This window comes from Haliotis rubra, unplaced genomic scaffold (assembly GCF_003918875.1).
Source record: "Haliotis rubra isolate DU_JTF1 unplaced genomic scaffold, ASM391887v1 Scf478, whole genome shotgun sequence".
Lineage (NCBI taxonomy): Eukaryota > Metazoa > Mollusca > Gastropoda > Lepetellida > Haliotidae > Haliotis > Haliotis rubra.
Genome location: NW_025767166.1, coordinates 404,460 through 423,169, shown reverse-complemented (window position 1 = coordinate 423,169; position 18,710 = coordinate 404,460). Strand labels below are relative to the sequence as shown.

Genomic DNA, 18,710 nt, shown 5'->3' with positions numbered 1-18,710 from the left:
CAGAGATCCAGTTGCGGAGGGCTGTTAGAGATCCAATTGCGGAGGGCTGTCAGAGATCCAATTGGGCTGGGGTGTCAGAGATTCAACTGCGGAATACTGACAGAGATCCATCATGGAGATGTCAGAGATCCAACTGCGGAGGGCTGTCAGAGACCTAGATGCGGAGGGCTGTCAGAGATCCAACTGCAGTGGGTTGTCAGAGATCCAACAGGGCTGGGGTGTCAGAGATCCAACTGCGGAGGGCTGTTAGAGATCCAAAACGGAGATATCAGACATCCACTGCGGAGGGCTGACAGAGATCCATCATGGAGATGTCAGAGATCCAACTGCGGAGGGCTGTCAGAGATCAATCTCGGAGATGTGTCCCAGATCCTACATGGAGATATGTCAAAGATCCTACACTGGAGATATGTCAAAGATCCTACACTGGAGATATGTCAGAGATCCTACACAGGAGATATGTCAGAGATCCTACACTGGAAATATGTCAGAGATCCTACACTGGAGCTATGTCAGAGATCCTACACTGGAGATATATCAGAGATCCTACATGGAGATATGTCAAAGATCCTACACTGGAGATATGTCAAAGATCCTACACTGGAGCTATGTCAGAGATCCTACACTGGAGATATATCAGAGATCCTACATGGAGATATGTCAAAGATCCTACACTGGAGATATGTCAAAGATCCTACACTGGAGATATGTCAGAGATCCTACACTGGAGCTATGTCAGAGATCCTACACAGGAGATATGTCAGAGATCCTACACTGGAGATATGTCAGAGATCCTACACTGGAGCTATGCCAGAGATCCTACACTGGAGATATATCAGAGATCCTACACTGGAGATATGTCAGAGATCCTACACTGGAGATATATCAGAGATCCTACACTGGAGCTATGCCAGAGATCCTACACTGGAGATATATCAGAGATCCTACACTGGAGATATGTCAGAGATCCTACACTGGAGCTATGTCAGAGATCCTACACTGGAGATATATCAGAGATCCTACACTGGAGATATGTCAGAGATCCTACACTGGAGCTATGCCAGAGATCCTACACTGGAGATATATCAGAGATCCTACACTGGAGATATGTCAGAGATCCTACACTGGAGCTATGCCAGAGATCCTACACTGGAGATATATCAGAGATCCTACACTGGAGATATGTCAGAGATCCTACACTGGAGATATATCAGAGATCCTACACTGGAGCTATGCCAGAGATCCTACACTGGAGATATATCAGAGATCCTACACTGGAGATATGTCAGAGATCCTACACTGGAGCTATGTCAGAGATCCTACACTGGAGCTATGTCAGAGATCCTACACTGGAGCTATGTCAGAGATCCTACACTGGAGCTATGTCAGAGATCCTACACTGGAGCTATGTCAGAGATCCTACACTGGAGATATATCAGAGATCCTAAACTGGAGATATGTCAGAGATCCTACACTGGAGCTATGTCAGAGATCCTACACTGGAGATATGTCAGAGATCCTACACTGGAGATATATCAGAGATCCTACACTAGAGCTATGTCAGAGATCCTACACTGGAGCTATGTCAGAGATCCTACACTGGAGCTATGTCAGAGATCCTACACTGGAGATTCGTCAGAGATCCTACACTGGAGATATATCAGAGATCCTACACTGGAGCTATGTCAGAGATCCTACACTGGAGCTATGTCAGAGATCCTACACTGGAGCTATGCCAGAGATCCTACACTGGAGCTATGTCAGAGATCCTACACTGGAGATATGGCAGAGATCCTACACTTGAGCTATGTCAGAGATCCTACACTGGAGATATGTCAGAGATCCTACACTGGAGATATGTCAGAGATCCTACACTGGAGCTATGTCAGAGATCCTACACTGGAGATATATCAGAGTTCCTACACTGGAGCTATGGCAGAGATCCTACACTTGAGCTATGTCAGAGATCCTACACTGGAGATACGTCAGAGATCCTACACTGGAGCTATGTCAGAGATCCTACACTGGAGATACGTCAGAGATCCTACACTTGAGCTATGTCAGAGATCCTACACTGGAGATATGTCAGAGATCCTACACTGGAGATATGTCAGAGATCCTACACTGGAGCTATGTCAGAGATCCTACACTGGAGATATATCAGAGTTCCTACACTGGAGCTATGTCAGAGACCCTACACTGGAGCTATGTCAGAGATCCTACACTGGAGATATGTCAGAGATCCTACACTGGAGATTCGTCAGAGATCCTACACTGGAGATATATCAGAGATCCTACACTGGAGATATATCAGAGTTCCTACACTGGAGCTATGCCAGAGATCCTACACTGGAGCTATGTCAGAGATCCTACACTGGAGCTATGTCAGAGATCCTACATTGTAGATACATCAGAGATCCTACACTGGAGATATATCAGAGATCCTACACTGGAGCTATGTCAGAGATCCTACACTGGAGATACGTCAGAGATCCTACACTGGAGATGCTATACAGATCCTACACCTGAGATGTGAGAGGACAGATGTCCTTTTCGTATTAATTTCTAAAATCATCAATGAGCGTAGGAAACAGCGTGGTGGTCTAACGTGTTTATACCTGGAAAGGTACCGTACAACCTTGACGAATGGGTTCGATACTGAAACAGTTGATAGCAAATTAACAGACAATCCCATCTTATAACGGGATTGTCTGTCGTAAGTCTATGTTATGAAAACATGGATTTTACGATGGTAGCGCTACGTCTGTTTGTACGTTTATGTTATGAAAACGCAGAAGTTGCGACGTCTGTCGTAAGTCAATAACTGTATCCCAGTTGTAAACCTATGTTAAAGTACGCGTCTACGTTAATGTATGTGAATTCGTCTTTTGTTACAGAATAAGTCTAAACTAAAGTGTGGGAGTGACGATTGCCCCAGTTCTATGACTGTCGTAAGACTTAGTTAAAGCAGTGCAGGCAGTTGCCGCAGTTCTACGATCGCGTTACGGAACGGGTCGAGAACGTGCGTGTAGAAACAAGCAGCGTCACGATGTACTGATTTTGTAAACTCGGAAGCAAATGGGGTGTGTCGACTTCCACGGCAACTACACATCCCTAGAATTTGTACCTTCATCGCGCAGGATACATTATTCACAGTAGAGTTTACGATTATTCCTCTGCCATAGTTTTAAATTATGTACCACGAAAATTCCATTATAAATTGCATGAAAACTACCTGCCATATAGACAGGCCAGAGCATAGCTGATATAGATACGTGCATGAAAGTAAGTATCAGCTGTCATCCATTGGCCAAAACGGCTGGCCGTCAACCCATCGGGTCCCTTGACCGACCACAAGCTAACAGCTGATTGGTTATAAATAGTGCAGCACGTGGAGGTAGGACGGCGTGAGCAGTGTCGTCTGCTCGCCAGATTGAGTTCGGCTGCTGGAGAGGATATCGTGCGAACTCTGACGCCCAGGTAAGGGAAATAAAACTTGAATCGAGACAAATCAGAAATTGTCATTGTAACAATCTTTTTGATAATACACCCTTGAAGGAGTTTTAATAATTTCTTTTACAGTTTCGTGTGTTAAGAGATATCATTTTTAACAGCCCTAAATGCTCTCCTCACATATTTTCCTTGCACAATATCTAGTTCCCGCTTTGGACAAGACAAGGTACATATCTGGATTCAGTGGTACATTAGAGACATTCGGTCATCGTTCTCAGAAAATGTTTCTGTGAATAAACAGTTAACTGCACACCTGGAGCAAGATGCTTTGATAACAGGTAACGGAGGGCACGTGCAAACAGATGACATCCCAGATGTTTCTCCGAGCCGTCAATTAATTATCGAAATGTATCCATAGGTTGTACGCACTGTGCCGATAAAGCCAGCGCTTTGTGACCAAGCCCCCAGGTTTGGACGTAATACCTACTTGCTACTAATCTTTTAAGAGGGATGTGTCCATATTGATTCTAAAATTTAACCCAGCTAACATTGTTCGTCGGCAGTGACTGGGCTCTGTCTTCGTAACGTTGTTCTGTATTGTTTTGTTTGTATAGTATTTAAAACAATCGTGTCTGGACAGGAAATGATATTATGAACCATGTCCAATGCATCGAGATACGATGGCGCGCTTTCACCCATGCCACCAAGTGATCCACTGGTTCCATTCAGTGGACTCGAACAGCAGGCGCTATGTTATAAGTCTTTACATGGTTCCGAATCCACGCACAGATTGTCGTTTTCTAACCTCTCAGTCTGTAGCCAGAGAACAGCTTTCGAATCCTTGGGTTCGACAGACATGAGAAATTCCTTCCCAGTTTGATAAAAAAAATATCTTGGTATAGCGGAAATGCATCAAGAGCGGAACACTATTTATCTTTGCGATGTACAGTATCCAGTCACTAAATGATGAAGTTGATGAAGAAGATGGGTAACTTCCTCGCTTTCTCCTCAACTATAGTCAACTTGACAGTTGGTCCCCATTTTTTAGGAGATGAAGTGCAGATCATGTGTCATGTGCCTTTCTTGTAAACCAACTGCTTGTTTAGGTGTTGAAGTGTAAACCTGGTGTACATATCTTGTGGGTCTATCAAAGGGGAAGTGGAGGCATAAATCTGTTTTTGTTTCAGAAAGCTTAGTACATTCCCCATGAACCAGTATCTCTACTGGCCAGTGTTTGTGAAGGCTTCTGGTATCTTTAGAAGGTGTATTCTATAACTCTAAGATATCAGTTTTCACATACCCCAAGACACACAATATACTAGTACCTCAGCCTAGACACCACTTGTGTAACATACATTTTGCCACGGGTTCCTCACATATCTGGATAACCGGGTTACAACAGGTCTTCAGCAACCCATGTTTGTCATTCCCGTTGAAGATCCGGGTTACAACAGGTCTTCATCAACCCATGTTTGTCATTCCCGTTGAAGATCCGGGTTACAACTGGTCTTCATCAATCCATGTTTGTCATTCCCGTTGAAGATCCAGGTTACAACAGGTCTTCATCAACCCATGCTCATTCCGTTGAAGATCCGGGTTACAACAGGTCTTCATCAACCCATGTCCCGTTGAAGATCCGGGTTACAACTTCCTGTTGAAGATCCGGGTTACAACAGGTCTTCATCAACCCATGTTTGTCATTCCCGTTGAAGATCCGGGTTACAACAGGTCTTCATCAACCCATGTTTGTCATTCCCGTTGAAGATCCGGGTTACAACAGGTCTTCATCAACCCATGTTTGTCATTCCCGTTGAAGATCCGGGTTACAACAGGTCTTCATCAACCCATGTTTGTCATTCCCGTTGAAGATCCGGGTTACAACAGGTCTTCATCAACCCATGTTTGTCATTCCGTTGAAGATCCGGGTTACAACAGGTCTTCATCAACCCATGTTTGTCATTCCCGTTGAAGATCCGGGTTACAACAGGTCTTCATCAACCCATGTTTGTCATTCCCGTTGAAGATCCGGGTTACAACAGGTCTTCATCAACCCATGTTTGTCATTCCCGTTGAAGATCCGGGTTACAACAGGTCTTCATCAACCCATGTTTGTCATTCCCGTTGAAGATCCGGGTTACAACAGGTCTTCATCAACCCATGTTTGTCATTCCCGTTGAAGATCCGGGTTACAACAGGTCTTCATCAACCCATGTTTGTCATTCCCGTTGAAGATCCGGGTTACAACAGGTCTTCATCAACCCATGTTTGTCATTCCCGTTGAAGATCCGGGTTACAACAGGTCTTCATCAACCCATGTTTGTCATTCCGTTGAAGATCCGGGTTACAACAGGTCTTCATCAACCCATGTTTGTCATTCCCGTTGAAGATCCGGGTTACAACAGGTCTTCATCAACCCATGTTTGTCATTCCCGTTGAAGATCCGGGTTACAACAGGTCTTCATCAACCCATGTTTGTCATTCCCGTTGAAGATCCGGGTTACAACAGGTCTTCAGCAACCCATGTTTGTCATTCCCGTTGAAGATCCGGGTTACAACAGGTCTTCATCAACCCATGCTTGTCATAGGAGGCGATGAACAAGACTAGGTGATCAGGCTCGCTGATTTGGTTAATGATGGATGATCATGCTTTCAATCACTGATTGTCCAAAAGCGATTATTTTCATCATATATGGGGTGTTTAACAACAAACATAAGTCTTGTAGAAGTAAACTACCAAGGAAACATTCAGCATTTTGGTTCACAGTTCCAGTTGTTGTGCATGCTATCTCCACTAATATTTCTACCTAAGTTCGAAGCTCCAATGGTGACCGAGCACCACATACTGAACTGCCTTAGTTGGAAATGCTATTGACCTGTTCTCCACGTGCGTGAATTGACCCGGTATATTCTTATCGTCTAGTATATATATGGAAATATTCAGCAAATATTCCAGTAAAATGGCGTGTTCCATATTAGGCGTTTCTCCTTATTAGGTATACGACAGGCCGGCCTTGTATAGAGTCATAAGTGAGCCTTGTTGAAGACAGATAGAATTAACAGTGTCAGATACAGTAAGAGAAACCACGCCACACTATGTGAAATGTTCGGTATCTCTTGACGTAAAATGACATTCATTTATGTCTGAAAGCTGTGTCACTTGTGGAGTAATTAGCAGATAAACTGTGTTGGAAAGTCAGAGGTATAAACGAAATTATAATAGCTCTAAATTTGTTTAATAACCGAACGAGTATCTCCATTCTACCATAACCGCGTTATTAACATTTAAATATACAACATATTGTGTTGGAAAATCAGAGGTATATAACGTGATTATATACCTCTGAATGACTTTTATTAACAAATCACAATCTAGTATTTACTGAAGTCAAGGTAGAATGGAGATATATATTTATTTCATTGTCTGATTGTGTGACCTGACCTATTTGGACTTGATTCTGTTAGGGAAAGAAAACCGAGAAAATTAAAACATGCACAGTTGAAAAAGTGGCCAGGATACGGAAATCGCTGTTCAGAGCTGCGTCACTTAACTGTGCCAGGATCTGCTGATCTTGAGTTCGCGGATCCTTAGACTGTTAAAATCATACTTGTGTCCTTGGATGTCACCAGTTCATGAACGTCATCCTTCCTTCAGTCCATAGTATAGTGAGACACGCTGTGATAGGAATGACATACAAGCTCTGTGTCAACCAGTTTTATCTCGCTGCTCGGTACTGCCACAGACAAGTTGCCACCAGGAAGGTGGCATCAGGAAATCAGGAAGGAACTGTGTGGAACGCACTACTTTTAAAATGGCGACTTTTATTCCAGACTCTGGTTTCACAAAGATTTTGACAAAGCTTTCGAAAAAGGAAAATTGTATCACTGAACAACGGAAACTAGGAATGTCTAATAGTGTCTATACATTATCAGTAAAGTACAGATTCTAGCACCTCTTTAGGTTCGTCCTATCTGAGATTCGAACCAACACACTAAGAGTTAGTTCCGGCACAATAGATCGCTGACTTTGTGATCTGGTATCACACTCACTCACTCGATCACTCACTCACTCACTCCGTATGGCAGTATAGACATATGGCAGTATATGTGTGCGGCCTGGTCACCCAGTTCTGGCTATATGGCAACGCTAAGTCAGTACATTCTGCCATCAGCATCTCTGGAGGACAAGACGTGATCCTATTCAGGGCTGATGGCACGCGGCCCTGATCGAGCACACGTGTGGATATTGGCGACTACTCCACATAGTGATGACATTCCACGAAAAATTCGGAATACGTTTCAACATTGTCCTCCTTCCCGAATCGTTCTGGGTATGATGGTGGCGTTTTTATTCCTTTGTGTCGTGGAATTTTGAAAAGGTTTGGTTAGCCCAGTGGTTTCGGTGTTCGCTCTTCAACCTAAACACCTGGGTCAAATCCTTCCCATGAAGACAATGCATGGCGTATCGTCTTCAAACACGTAGTTTGTCTGGAGCTCTGCCGTATACTAAGTACTATATATGTACGTTCTATGTTATATTTTTTCACTTAACGCATATCCCACATGCCTGCATGTTGTAGACCCCATCATATGTGAAGCCGGCGTGTTTTTTCTTGAAGTAATTCAGTGGTTTCCCTGATGTCATGGTGAGTGTCTCGTTGAGCTGGGAGTAGAGCCCGAACTGATGCAGCCCGCTGATGTTCACCGCTCTGTTGAATAACCGTGTGTGTTTACAGGCCAGGGTATACACCAACCTCAGTGCTATAACTGTCATAAGCCTATGTTCAGGTATGGAGTTTACGATCACACCGGTGTCTGTTTCACAATGTTATCACCGGACTACGACATCCGTAACTCAAGACTAACGTCAGTTACAGCGCTACGATCTCTTCGTGAAACCGCCCCCCATTCAACAAAACGATCTAAGCGTTTCAACTGTCAAAGTACAGATATGTTAGATTGGTGATGTTACGATAGTCTCAGCACTACGATAGTCGTAAGTGTATGTTAACTTAGGTGTGTTACGATAGTCTCAGCACTACGGTAGTCGTAAGTGATTGTAACTTAGGTGTGTAACGATAGTCTCAGCTCTACGATAGTCGTAAGTGTATTGTTAACTTAGGTGTGTTACGATTGCCTTAGCACTACGATAGTCGTAAGTGTATGTTAACTTAGGTGTGTTACGATAGTCTCAGCATGACGATAGTCGTAAGTGTATGTTAACTTAGGTGTGTGTTATAGATAGTCACTACGATAGCAAGTGTACGATAGTCGTAAGTTACGTATGTTAACTACGGTGTCGTTACGATAGTCTCAGCACTACGATAGCCGTAAGTGTATGTTAACTTAAGTGTGTTACGATAGTCTCAGCACTACGATAATCGTAAGTGTATGTTCAACTAACTGTGTTGTGATTCTCACGATACGTCTCAGCACTACGATGTGTTACGATAGTCTCAGTACGTATCGTTAGTGTATGTTAACTTAGGTGTTTACGATAGTCTCAGCACTACGATAGCCGTAAGTGTATGTTAACTTAAGTGTGTTACGATAGTCTCAGCACTACGATAGTCGTAAGTGTATGTTAACTTAGGTGTGTTACGATAGTCTCAGCACTACGATAGTCGTAAGTGTATGTTAACTTAGGTGTGTTACGATAGTCTCAGCACTACGATAGTCGTAAGTGTATGTTAACTTAGGTGTGTTACGATAGTCTCAGCACTACGATAGTCGTAAGTGTATGTTAACTTAGGTGTGTTACGATAGTCTCAGCACTACGATAGTCGCACTAACGATAGTCGTGTGTATGTTAACTTAGGTGTGTTACGATAGTCTCAGCACTACGATAGTCGTAAGTGTATGTTAACTTTGGTGTGTTACGATAGTCTCAGCACTACGATAGTCGTAAGTGTATGTTAACTTAGGTGTGTTACGATAGTCTCAGCACTACGATAGTCGTAAGTTTATGTTAACTTAGGTGTGTTACGATAGTCTCAGCACTACGATAGTCGTAAGTGTATGTTAACTTAGGTGTGTTACGATTGCCTCAGCATTACGATAGTCGTAAGTTTATGTTAACTTAGATGTGTTACGATAGTCTCAGCACTACGATAGTCGTAAGTGTATGTTAACTTAGGTGTGTTACGATAGTCTCAGCACTACGATAGTCGTAAGTGTATGTTAACTTAGGTGTGTTACGATAGTCTCAGCACTACGATAGTCGTAAGTGTATGTTAACTTAGGTGTGTTACGATAGTCTCAGCACTACGATAGTCGTAAGTGTATGTTAACTTAGGTGTGTTACGATAGTCTCTACGATAGCAAGTGTATGTTAACGGTGTGTTACGATAGTCGCACTACGATAGTCGTAAGTGTATGTTAACTTAGGTGTGTTACGATAGTCTCAGCACTACGATAGTCGTAAGTGTATGTTAACTTAGGTGTGTTACGATAGTCTCAGCACAACGATAGTCGTAAGTGTATGTTAACTTAGGTGTGTTACGTTTGTCTCAGCATTACGACTGTCGCAAGACTATATCCAGGACCCCGTCCTCAAAGCAATCGTAAAGCTCCCAAAGTAGAACACAGACTTACGACAGTAGTTTCGCCACGACTGCTTCGTTAAATGGGTTCCTCAAAACAATCGTAACGTTAAGATGATCGTAACTCCCATACTTCAACATAGACTTACGCCCGTCGTAGGTCTAAGATGGCTTTCATGAACGGGGCCAAAGTTGACTGAGACTGAGCACGAGTTGAGGTAGCATATCCTAGGTCACTGGACCAGATGTGACCCCAATGCAGTAGTGTCCATTATAACGACCAGCCACCACCACACAACTGGTAAAGCGAAACACATGTTAACACACATTTTATAATCATAATGTATGTTTCAGAATGGCAATACAAATGTATGACCCTGGCCGTAATCAGCGTGTTATCTATACAATACCCTTGTGTACACATACATATCGCATACCCATCTGACCCCAGTGACCACTAACCTTGACCCTTGACCCTGCGGTACTGATTACGCGTTTTCCATAGTCAGCATATTCACGTGTTAACTGAATGTATCATGGGTTCACACATGGAAGTCCTCCACTGGGCATTACAACGTTTATACAACACCGACATCTATATCAGGTACTGAAATGTGACGTCATCCGTGACGTCATTATCGTTTATCTTCATTCAATTGCCATAGTGAAAGAAAGTTCCGGGATTATCGATAGATGGTAGGTGTTTACAAGAAAGGTAAAATAGAAAAATATAATTAAATATTTATTTTTGCACAGTTGAAAAAGATCTATAGTTATATTTCGTATTTCAAATTGTTTGTGGGTAACGTTTTACAACAATGTATCTTTCGGAAGATTGAAAAGAAATGTTCCTCGTTATTTAACCGTCCAGCATGTCTATTGACGGAGGTGTTTTGTTGGGGTGTTACCCATTCTGACATAGAAATCACGTGCACTGCTCATACCAGGGTAACACCCGTGTCATGTTCCATAGGGTAGTTTGTAATAATAATAATAATAATAAGAAGAAGAATAAGAGTACTTTTATAGCGCCTCATCCACATCACCCAGGGACATGCTCTAATAACATATATACAGGTTCTATGTACAGGAAAGTTGACGTCATAGATATTTCTTGAAGAGGTGAGTTTTGAGCTTGGACTTAAAGACTGGGAGTGATGGAGAGGTTTTAAGATCCGATGGTAGAGAGTTCCAGAGAGCGGCAGCAGCATGAGAAAATGAATTTGCACCAAAGGTTTTGAGTTTGAACACAGGAACAACTAGCAAGAGTTGATCGCTGGAGCGGAGAGATCTTTCAGGTTTGTACAGTGTTATCAAATCATGGAGGTATGCTGGACCAATGCTATTAACAGACTGATAAACAAGGGAGAGCAGTTTAAATTCAATCCTCTCGCGGATCCGGAGCCAGTGAAGAGAACTGAGAGCTGGCGTAATATGAGAGCATAGCTTTGTCCTTGTGACGATGCGAGCAGCCTGATTCTGTATTTTCTGCAGGCGCTGTAATTGTTCATCAGAGATACCAATTAGTAAACTATTACAGTAGTCCAAGCGTGATAGAACTAGAGATCGAACGACGGTGGCCGTTGCTTCCATGGTTAAGATGTTGCGTATGGAACCAATATTTCGGAGATGGAAGTGACACATTTTGCACAGGTGGTTGATATGACTTTTCATAGACAAATTTGAGTCCAAATAAACACCAAGATTTCTTACAGAGGGAGAGAAAGGGATTGAGGATTGTCCAATGGAAATGGAAGAAAGCTGACACTTCTGCTGTCTTTGACGTGGGGCAATAATGATGGCTTCTGTTTTACTATCGTTTAAGACCAGTTTGTTGTTTGTCATCCATGACCTGACATCATTGAGACACGGCCTTAGCCTTCTGCTGACTGTCTGGACTTGGTTTAAAGCTATCCACCAATTGGGAGTCATCAGCATAAAAGTGCCGCCCAATGCAATGATCAGAGATCAGTTGTCCCAGAGGGTTTGATGTACATAGTGTACAGTATTGGTCCTAAAACTGAGCCTTGTGGCACTCCACATTCAAGGACATGTCTGTCTGACAGTGCCCTGTTAATTTGAACAGACTGTACACGATCTTCTAGATATGATGAAAACCATTTTAGGACTGTGCCGTTTAGTCCATATTCGATCTGTAGCCTTGATAACAATGTTGCATGGTCAATAGTATCAAAGGCGGCTGAGAGGTCTAAAAGAACGAGCAGGGCAATATTTCCGTCATCTACGGACATCTTGATGTTGTCCAGAACACCACTGAGAGCTGTTTCGGTGCTATGTGCAGTCCTGTAGGCAGATTGATACTTATCAATCAGATCGAAGTTCTGTAAATGCCCAAGCATCTGACTTTTGACAACTTTTTCAAGGACTTTAGAAAGAAACGAAAGATTAGAAACTGGTCGGTAACTGCTGAGGTTTTCGGGTTCCAATGATGGCTTCTTTATCAAAGGTTTAATTACTGCCTGTTTAAAGCACTTGGGCACTATTCCAGATGAGAGACTGAGAGATGAGAGTTTGTACCATTCATCTTCTGATGAACAAGTATCATCCACACCATAAACTTCACCGTTGTGGCCAAGTCTGTACAGCGTTTCGTTCCTTGCCTGTACTAAAATCGTATGGTCGTGGATCGAAATTGAGATGTGCCATGTTAAATGGTCTTTAACATAGACAGACCTATTCGTTTAAAAATTGTTTCTGACATACGTTAACTTAAAACCGTTGTTGTTTAACGTCAGTTGGGGAGTACTCACACAAAAAACGATTTCAGTTGCCTCTTGACGGCTTGTCAGCGTCTAGCTCAGGCGGGTTGGCCGGATTGAACAGGGGTATGCAATGGGGCTGAACAAGACGTCAACGTTTACAGCGAACGTGGATGTCGTTAGAGCGGAACGTCCTCCTTTGTACAGACAGACGCAGTTGTGTACATCTTTCTGATACTAATTTGCTGATGTAATGTAGCAAATGAATGTTTACAGCAAACATTGATGAATACCGTACACTGAACCGTGGGTTGTTACACTGAATCGTGGGTTGTTACACACACAACCGTCTGTTTACCCGGTACTGAGTACTGGGTTTTTCAGTACAACTGTCTTAGTCACTATCGGAGCCAGTGTCGTAGGGTGCACGGCACTGACGATGTACACGTCCAATATACAGGTCGTATATACAGACTCACAGAGATGTGTCTGCAAATTCCGCGTTCGTTTTTTGTCTAGTGCATAACGCCTCACTCACTCATGCAGTATTCGAGCTCTATGAGGATTGATTCTGAACCAGATAATCCAGTGTCTTGTATGTGGTTCTTGTTACAAAACTGTATGGTTTTTTTTTCAGAAGGGAGAGAGGTATTACATGTTTTCGTGAGGTTTGGTGAATATTAACATCAAGTGGTGCCCGGTTGACGTCACCATAACGTCATACGACTGCAGTGTAATGATGCGATAACATCATGCGTCTCCAGTGTGACGTCACGATTATTCATGAGGAATAATACCTGGTATATCCATGTGTTATCAATGTCAGATTCTATATTCAATGAAAACATTCATTATTACGTTTTATCACTCGCCTTGCCATGTATCGGTCGCATATATACTCCTATGTCTGAGCGTCTATTGTGTCGTTTGCAGGTACTATGTAACTTCGTCCAGTGTCTTGGGTTGCTGATCTACCTGCCATGAGGACAGGGTAAACACATCAGTGATATAAAACAATCAACAAACGAAACATGAAGAACGGAATGACTTCTAAAGGCGAGAACGCTGCTGAGCCTAAGCAGCAGGGTGGCTCGGCGCCAGAGACGAACCAGTCTGACGACCATGATGACATTATACCAGACGGAGGCTGGGGGTGGGTGGTGTGCTTTGCCTCTTTCATGATAAACTTTATTCTGGATGGAACAATGTTTTCGTTCGGGGTTATAATGCTGGAACTCTTGGACTACTTTGGAGAATCGAAATCTAAAACCGCCTGGGTGGGCTCTACATTGCTCGGGATGAGCATGTTGATGGGTGAGTACCCGTATGTAGAACCCGTATGTAGAATAGTCGTTAGAGCCCGCATGTAGCATTGCCTTCCAGTACAGCAGGTTTGTAGTCTCAATTCATGTCTATATAATTTATTTCCCCAATTTGGTATGTATAGACGTTCATCAAATATGTATATCTGATTTATCAAATCTATATCAAATATACAACTAGGAGCAAAGGAAATTATAGCTTAGTTGATTTTATGTGCGACATGATTTCCCCCTTGGTCGGCACTTAATGAATACTGCTTCACGGTTATATATTTTATTTATTTTTGCAAAATGAAACATTCGCATAATATACAGTTGCTAATGTATAGGTTAGATATCTATATCTGAAAACCAATACAGTTTGTATTTTCACAACAAATTCAAACCTTTGAAACCTGTTACGGGTCACGTGGTTGCAAATTTATTTGCTAATTGTTGACGAATGCTGGTTAAACATAATAACTGTACTTTCAATATTAACGATACTTTCTTTCACTCATCTGTACCAAACACCTATCAAATACTAGTAATCATCAAAAGTTTAGACTCACCTACAACACTCACTATATGCTATATATATCTATATGGTTACATCGAAGATTGATTTCTCCACTTGGGGGAACCAACTGCAAACCTTATGCAGATGAATTGCACAAGGATCATGCATCAAATTGCTGAAAAACATGTGCAAATATCGTGCATGTGAACAGCTGCGTTTTTGTGTAAAGTTTTGTTAAGAATTCGCCAACTTACACTGATTTTTATCATTTACTGAACTCAATAATCTTTTTAACGTTACGAATTTGTTTTACAATACATCAGTTCATGTGTAAACAATACCTATAAACAGTATGGAATGTTTTGCAAAATGTAGTTTAGAACAGTTGCCTAAAGTAAGTGGCTATAATTACACTAGTGAGTCTAAACTGTTGAAAGGAAGTATATATTAATTATATATATCTAGTATACACCAAACCTATATCACATACACAACACCTATAGGCAACAGATCGTGGCGCAGAACCTCTCGTGCGGGCCATCAATAATTGCCAGTCGCTGATGTCAGCAACTATCTCGTCAGCTATAGGCTGTACCCGATATTGTCGTTAATATCCTACAGGACGAACTGACAAACTACTTTGAGATTTGAATACGACGATCCCTTATTTGGATACGACGATCCGACGAGACCTTAAAAGGTCTATCACGGATGAAGCTATCTGGACCTGCCCGTATAATTCAATGTCCGGATTACTGAGGGGCTATGTTGTAATGCATCGATGCCCGAACCTTGCAAGATAAACAAGCAAGGTCAAGGTCCAATGAACTCATATTTTTTTAGGGAAGCAACATTGATCGCAAAGTGAAACCTACTGAAGCATTCGTTATCGCTGTGTAACGTCAGCTCTATAACACATCGTGCTTAATAACCTTACGTACCAGCTATTGATAACAATCGGGCCATGAACAAATCCAGTACATTGATAGTTCAGTAGTCTGTCTCACAGTCCCTGAACAACATTAATTTCCCTACTGCCAAGCCCTCTTTGCAGTGCTAAAGCCCTAAATAAAGCAAGTCTAGATTTCCTCAGGTTCAGGATCTCTGGTCTCCCTAGGGCTCCTTTACAATATAAATGGGCTTGTTTGTTACTATCAAAATTATATATATATATTCAGAGACTAAGCCTTAGTCTAATAGTTCAGGTACTATTACAAACAGCATCGCCTTGTGATCACCGCCTAGTCACTCGCTTCACCTTTCGACCGTAACGTGTTCTACCACTTCCGGAATTTGACGAGTGGTTACGAATGATTCCGGGCCGTCATGTGCTGTTGTATACAACTGAAAGGACAAAGTGTCCAAGATATGAAAAATTATACAACAATCATACATTAACATATCCCTGTAGGCAATCATTAGATATCCCCTGTTGGGCCTAAGTTTCATTATGGACGGCATTCAGTCAGGTGCTTGCAAACATTTGCATGGATGAATTTTTGTACTTCATCATCAGAGAGCGCAACAGCATTTGATGCTGAGGGTTATAAACACGTGAATGCGGCTTTACCTCCTCAATGTCAGGAAGACCAAAGAAGTAGACAGTTGCACTTGGGGAACGCTGCGTTATGACGCAGACGCCTTTGCTGCCAACCAGAGTGTAATCAGCAAGGTATGGAATTGATATCAAACATTTGGATCAGCTGAATTCAGACAGTCGACAGCATTCCAGTGACCACCATACATCGGGAAGAAAGTTTTTCCCTAATTGTGACAAGACGGCAAGACGTTGTGACTGCCACCACACTCAGAAATGACATGCGGAACGACATGCGCAATATTTTCCCTGTGGATGATTTACACTGGGCTGAAGGTTACGTCAATTGGAAAACCAGGCCTAGACGCCACAGGTGAATCCACATACTGTACAGGCTTAACGTCTTTCGCGAATTCCAGAATTCCAAAGTTTTCAAACATGACCTCGATGGTAGGGTCTCAGATGTATGGTTTGGGGAGTGACGGGACGACCTGGAAGGACCAATTACTTTAATCGTATAGCGGGGCACGGAGCCATGTGTGCACAACAGGGATGGCATCCTGTGCTGGTGCAAACGTACCGGACGTGTGGTGGTGTGTGGTCCATGCGCATAGAGTTCAGGTCACAAGTTAAGCAACGTTGGGCGTAGAGAGCTCTTCGATGGGTGACCATGTTTGGCAGCTTGACTCCTGAGAGTTTCTTGGACTTCAGTCCTGTCCCACAACGGTCTCACCTTAGGCAAGTGATTTTGTTTATAATTGCCTCTGTCCACCCAGCAGAAAATGGGTCGCCCGACGGAATTTGACATGTGACTATTAAACTTCTAGTGCCTCACAAGCAGCTTGGGTTATCCGGGGTAATAATGTCTGATTGCGCTTGGAACAGGATATAAAGCATGGAAATATTCAGCATTATTATTATTACGTCATCCTCTTGGACGATGACCTCGTCGTGCCAGTATCGTGGATGTCTACTAAGGAGACCATTGTCCGCATGGAATCACTTGACCTCACCCTTGAAACGAGCTGCAGACTGACCACATGACCAGGAGTGACTGAATGAGTGAATTTACTTTTACGCCGCACTATTCCAGCTATATGGCGGCGGTCAGTAAATAATCGAGTCTGTGCCAGACAATCCAGTGATCAACAGTATGAGCATTGGGATACGGTGACATGTGTCAACCAAGTCAGTGAGCCTGACCACCCGATCCGTTAGTCGCCTCTTACGACAAGCATGGGTTACTGAAGATCAATTCTAAACCGGATCTTCACGGGTATCCGGCAACCAGGAACTCGGTAGTGTTCAGACCAACAGTGGAACAATCTCCTTTTGGCAAACATTCAGACACGTGGATCAGATAAGAACTATTGATAGGTTAACGTTTTTAACAATAAATTTGTTTCTGGCATTTTCTTTATATTTTAGTTTTGGTCAGATGCTGTTATCTGACGGAGATCAGGTTGCTTCTAGGTAGCATGTTGTTTGTTGGCATTCTGTTTGCACATGACACCATCAAACAACATCATACAGCTGTAATACTGCTGAAACAAATATCTGCTCATGATATAGTCAAAATTGTACAATCGACTCTGATTTTGGTAGAGATGTGGAAATGATTTTGTGGCTTCCATTTCAAATGATGCACAATATTTGGGTTATTACTTTTTAAAGTAGAGATGCAGAGAAAGGTTTGAATGGAATATAAGAAGTCGTATTCTGATCTTGATTTAGTGAATACAGTGTTTCATTGGGTAGATTTATGGATATACTGCGGCAAGTATTTGATTTGATTTCATTTTATAACACTAGGTTTCCAGTGAGTAGTGACACTTATAACACTAGGTTTCCAGTGAGTAGTGACACTTATAACACTAGGTTTCCAGTGAGTAGTGACACTTATAACACTAGGTTTCCAGTGAGTAGTGACACTTATAACACTAGGTTTCCAGTGAGTAGTGACACAGTGTTCTGTACCGAGGCAGTATTTCGTGTTATGCCACTGTGTAGAAACACTGTTTAACAGTTGTAGCGATGTACTATTTCATGTCATGACACTGTGAAGAAACACTGTCTATTCCCTTCCTACAGGTCCACTGGTCAGTTTCTTGTTGCGGCGGTTCAGCTGTCGTCAGGTCACCATATTTGGAACGCTGTTATCCACCATCGGCTTCGTCACCAGCATGTTCGCCCCCAACGTTGAAACACTCATCATCACGTACGGCGTCATTGGGGGTAGGTCACACAACGCCACCATGGGCTTTGTTAGAGGTTCTTACAAATATACCTGAAAGGCGTAATTGGGGATAGGTCACACAACGCCACCATGGGCTGTGTTAAAGGCGTTAGAGGTTCTTACGTCTAACAACTTCCCCACTTGTTGTGTCTAGGTCCTGTAGGATCATGTCCTACAACATCCCTACAACATTGTTGTGTCTACGTCCTGTAGGATTAGGTCCTACAACATTGTTGTGTCTAGGTCCTGTAGGATTAGGTCCTACAACAGTGTTGTGTCTAGGTCCTGTAGGATTAGGTCCTACAACATTATTGTGGGCAGGTCCTGTAGGATTAGGTCCTACAACATCAAAATGTAACGTGTTATAGAAGGTAGGTTTTACATGTTCTTTGTGTCTATTAACT

At 42.6% G+C, this 18,710-nt stretch overlaps 1 protein-coding gene across 3 annotated transcripts in view; it reads left to right on the top strand.

Annotated features, from left to right (window-relative positions):
• The first annotated feature begins 3,091 nt into the window (after positions 1-3,091).
• Positions 3,092-18,710, top strand: part of LOC124290925 (monocarboxylate transporter 12-B-like) — a 29,651-nt gene continuing 14,032 nt past the window's right edge. The window contains exons 1-3 of one of the 3 annotated variants that reach the window (XM_046727770.1): positions 3,092-3,480; positions 13,646-14,026; positions 18,162-18,305. In XM_046727770.1, coding sequence (XP_046583726.1) covers positions 13,744-14,026; positions 18,162-18,305 — 427 coding nt within the window. In that variant the 5' untranslated portion in view covers positions 3,092-3,480; positions 13,646-13,743. The other 2 variants (XM_046727769.1, XM_046727771.1) reach the window with 2 other exon arrangements.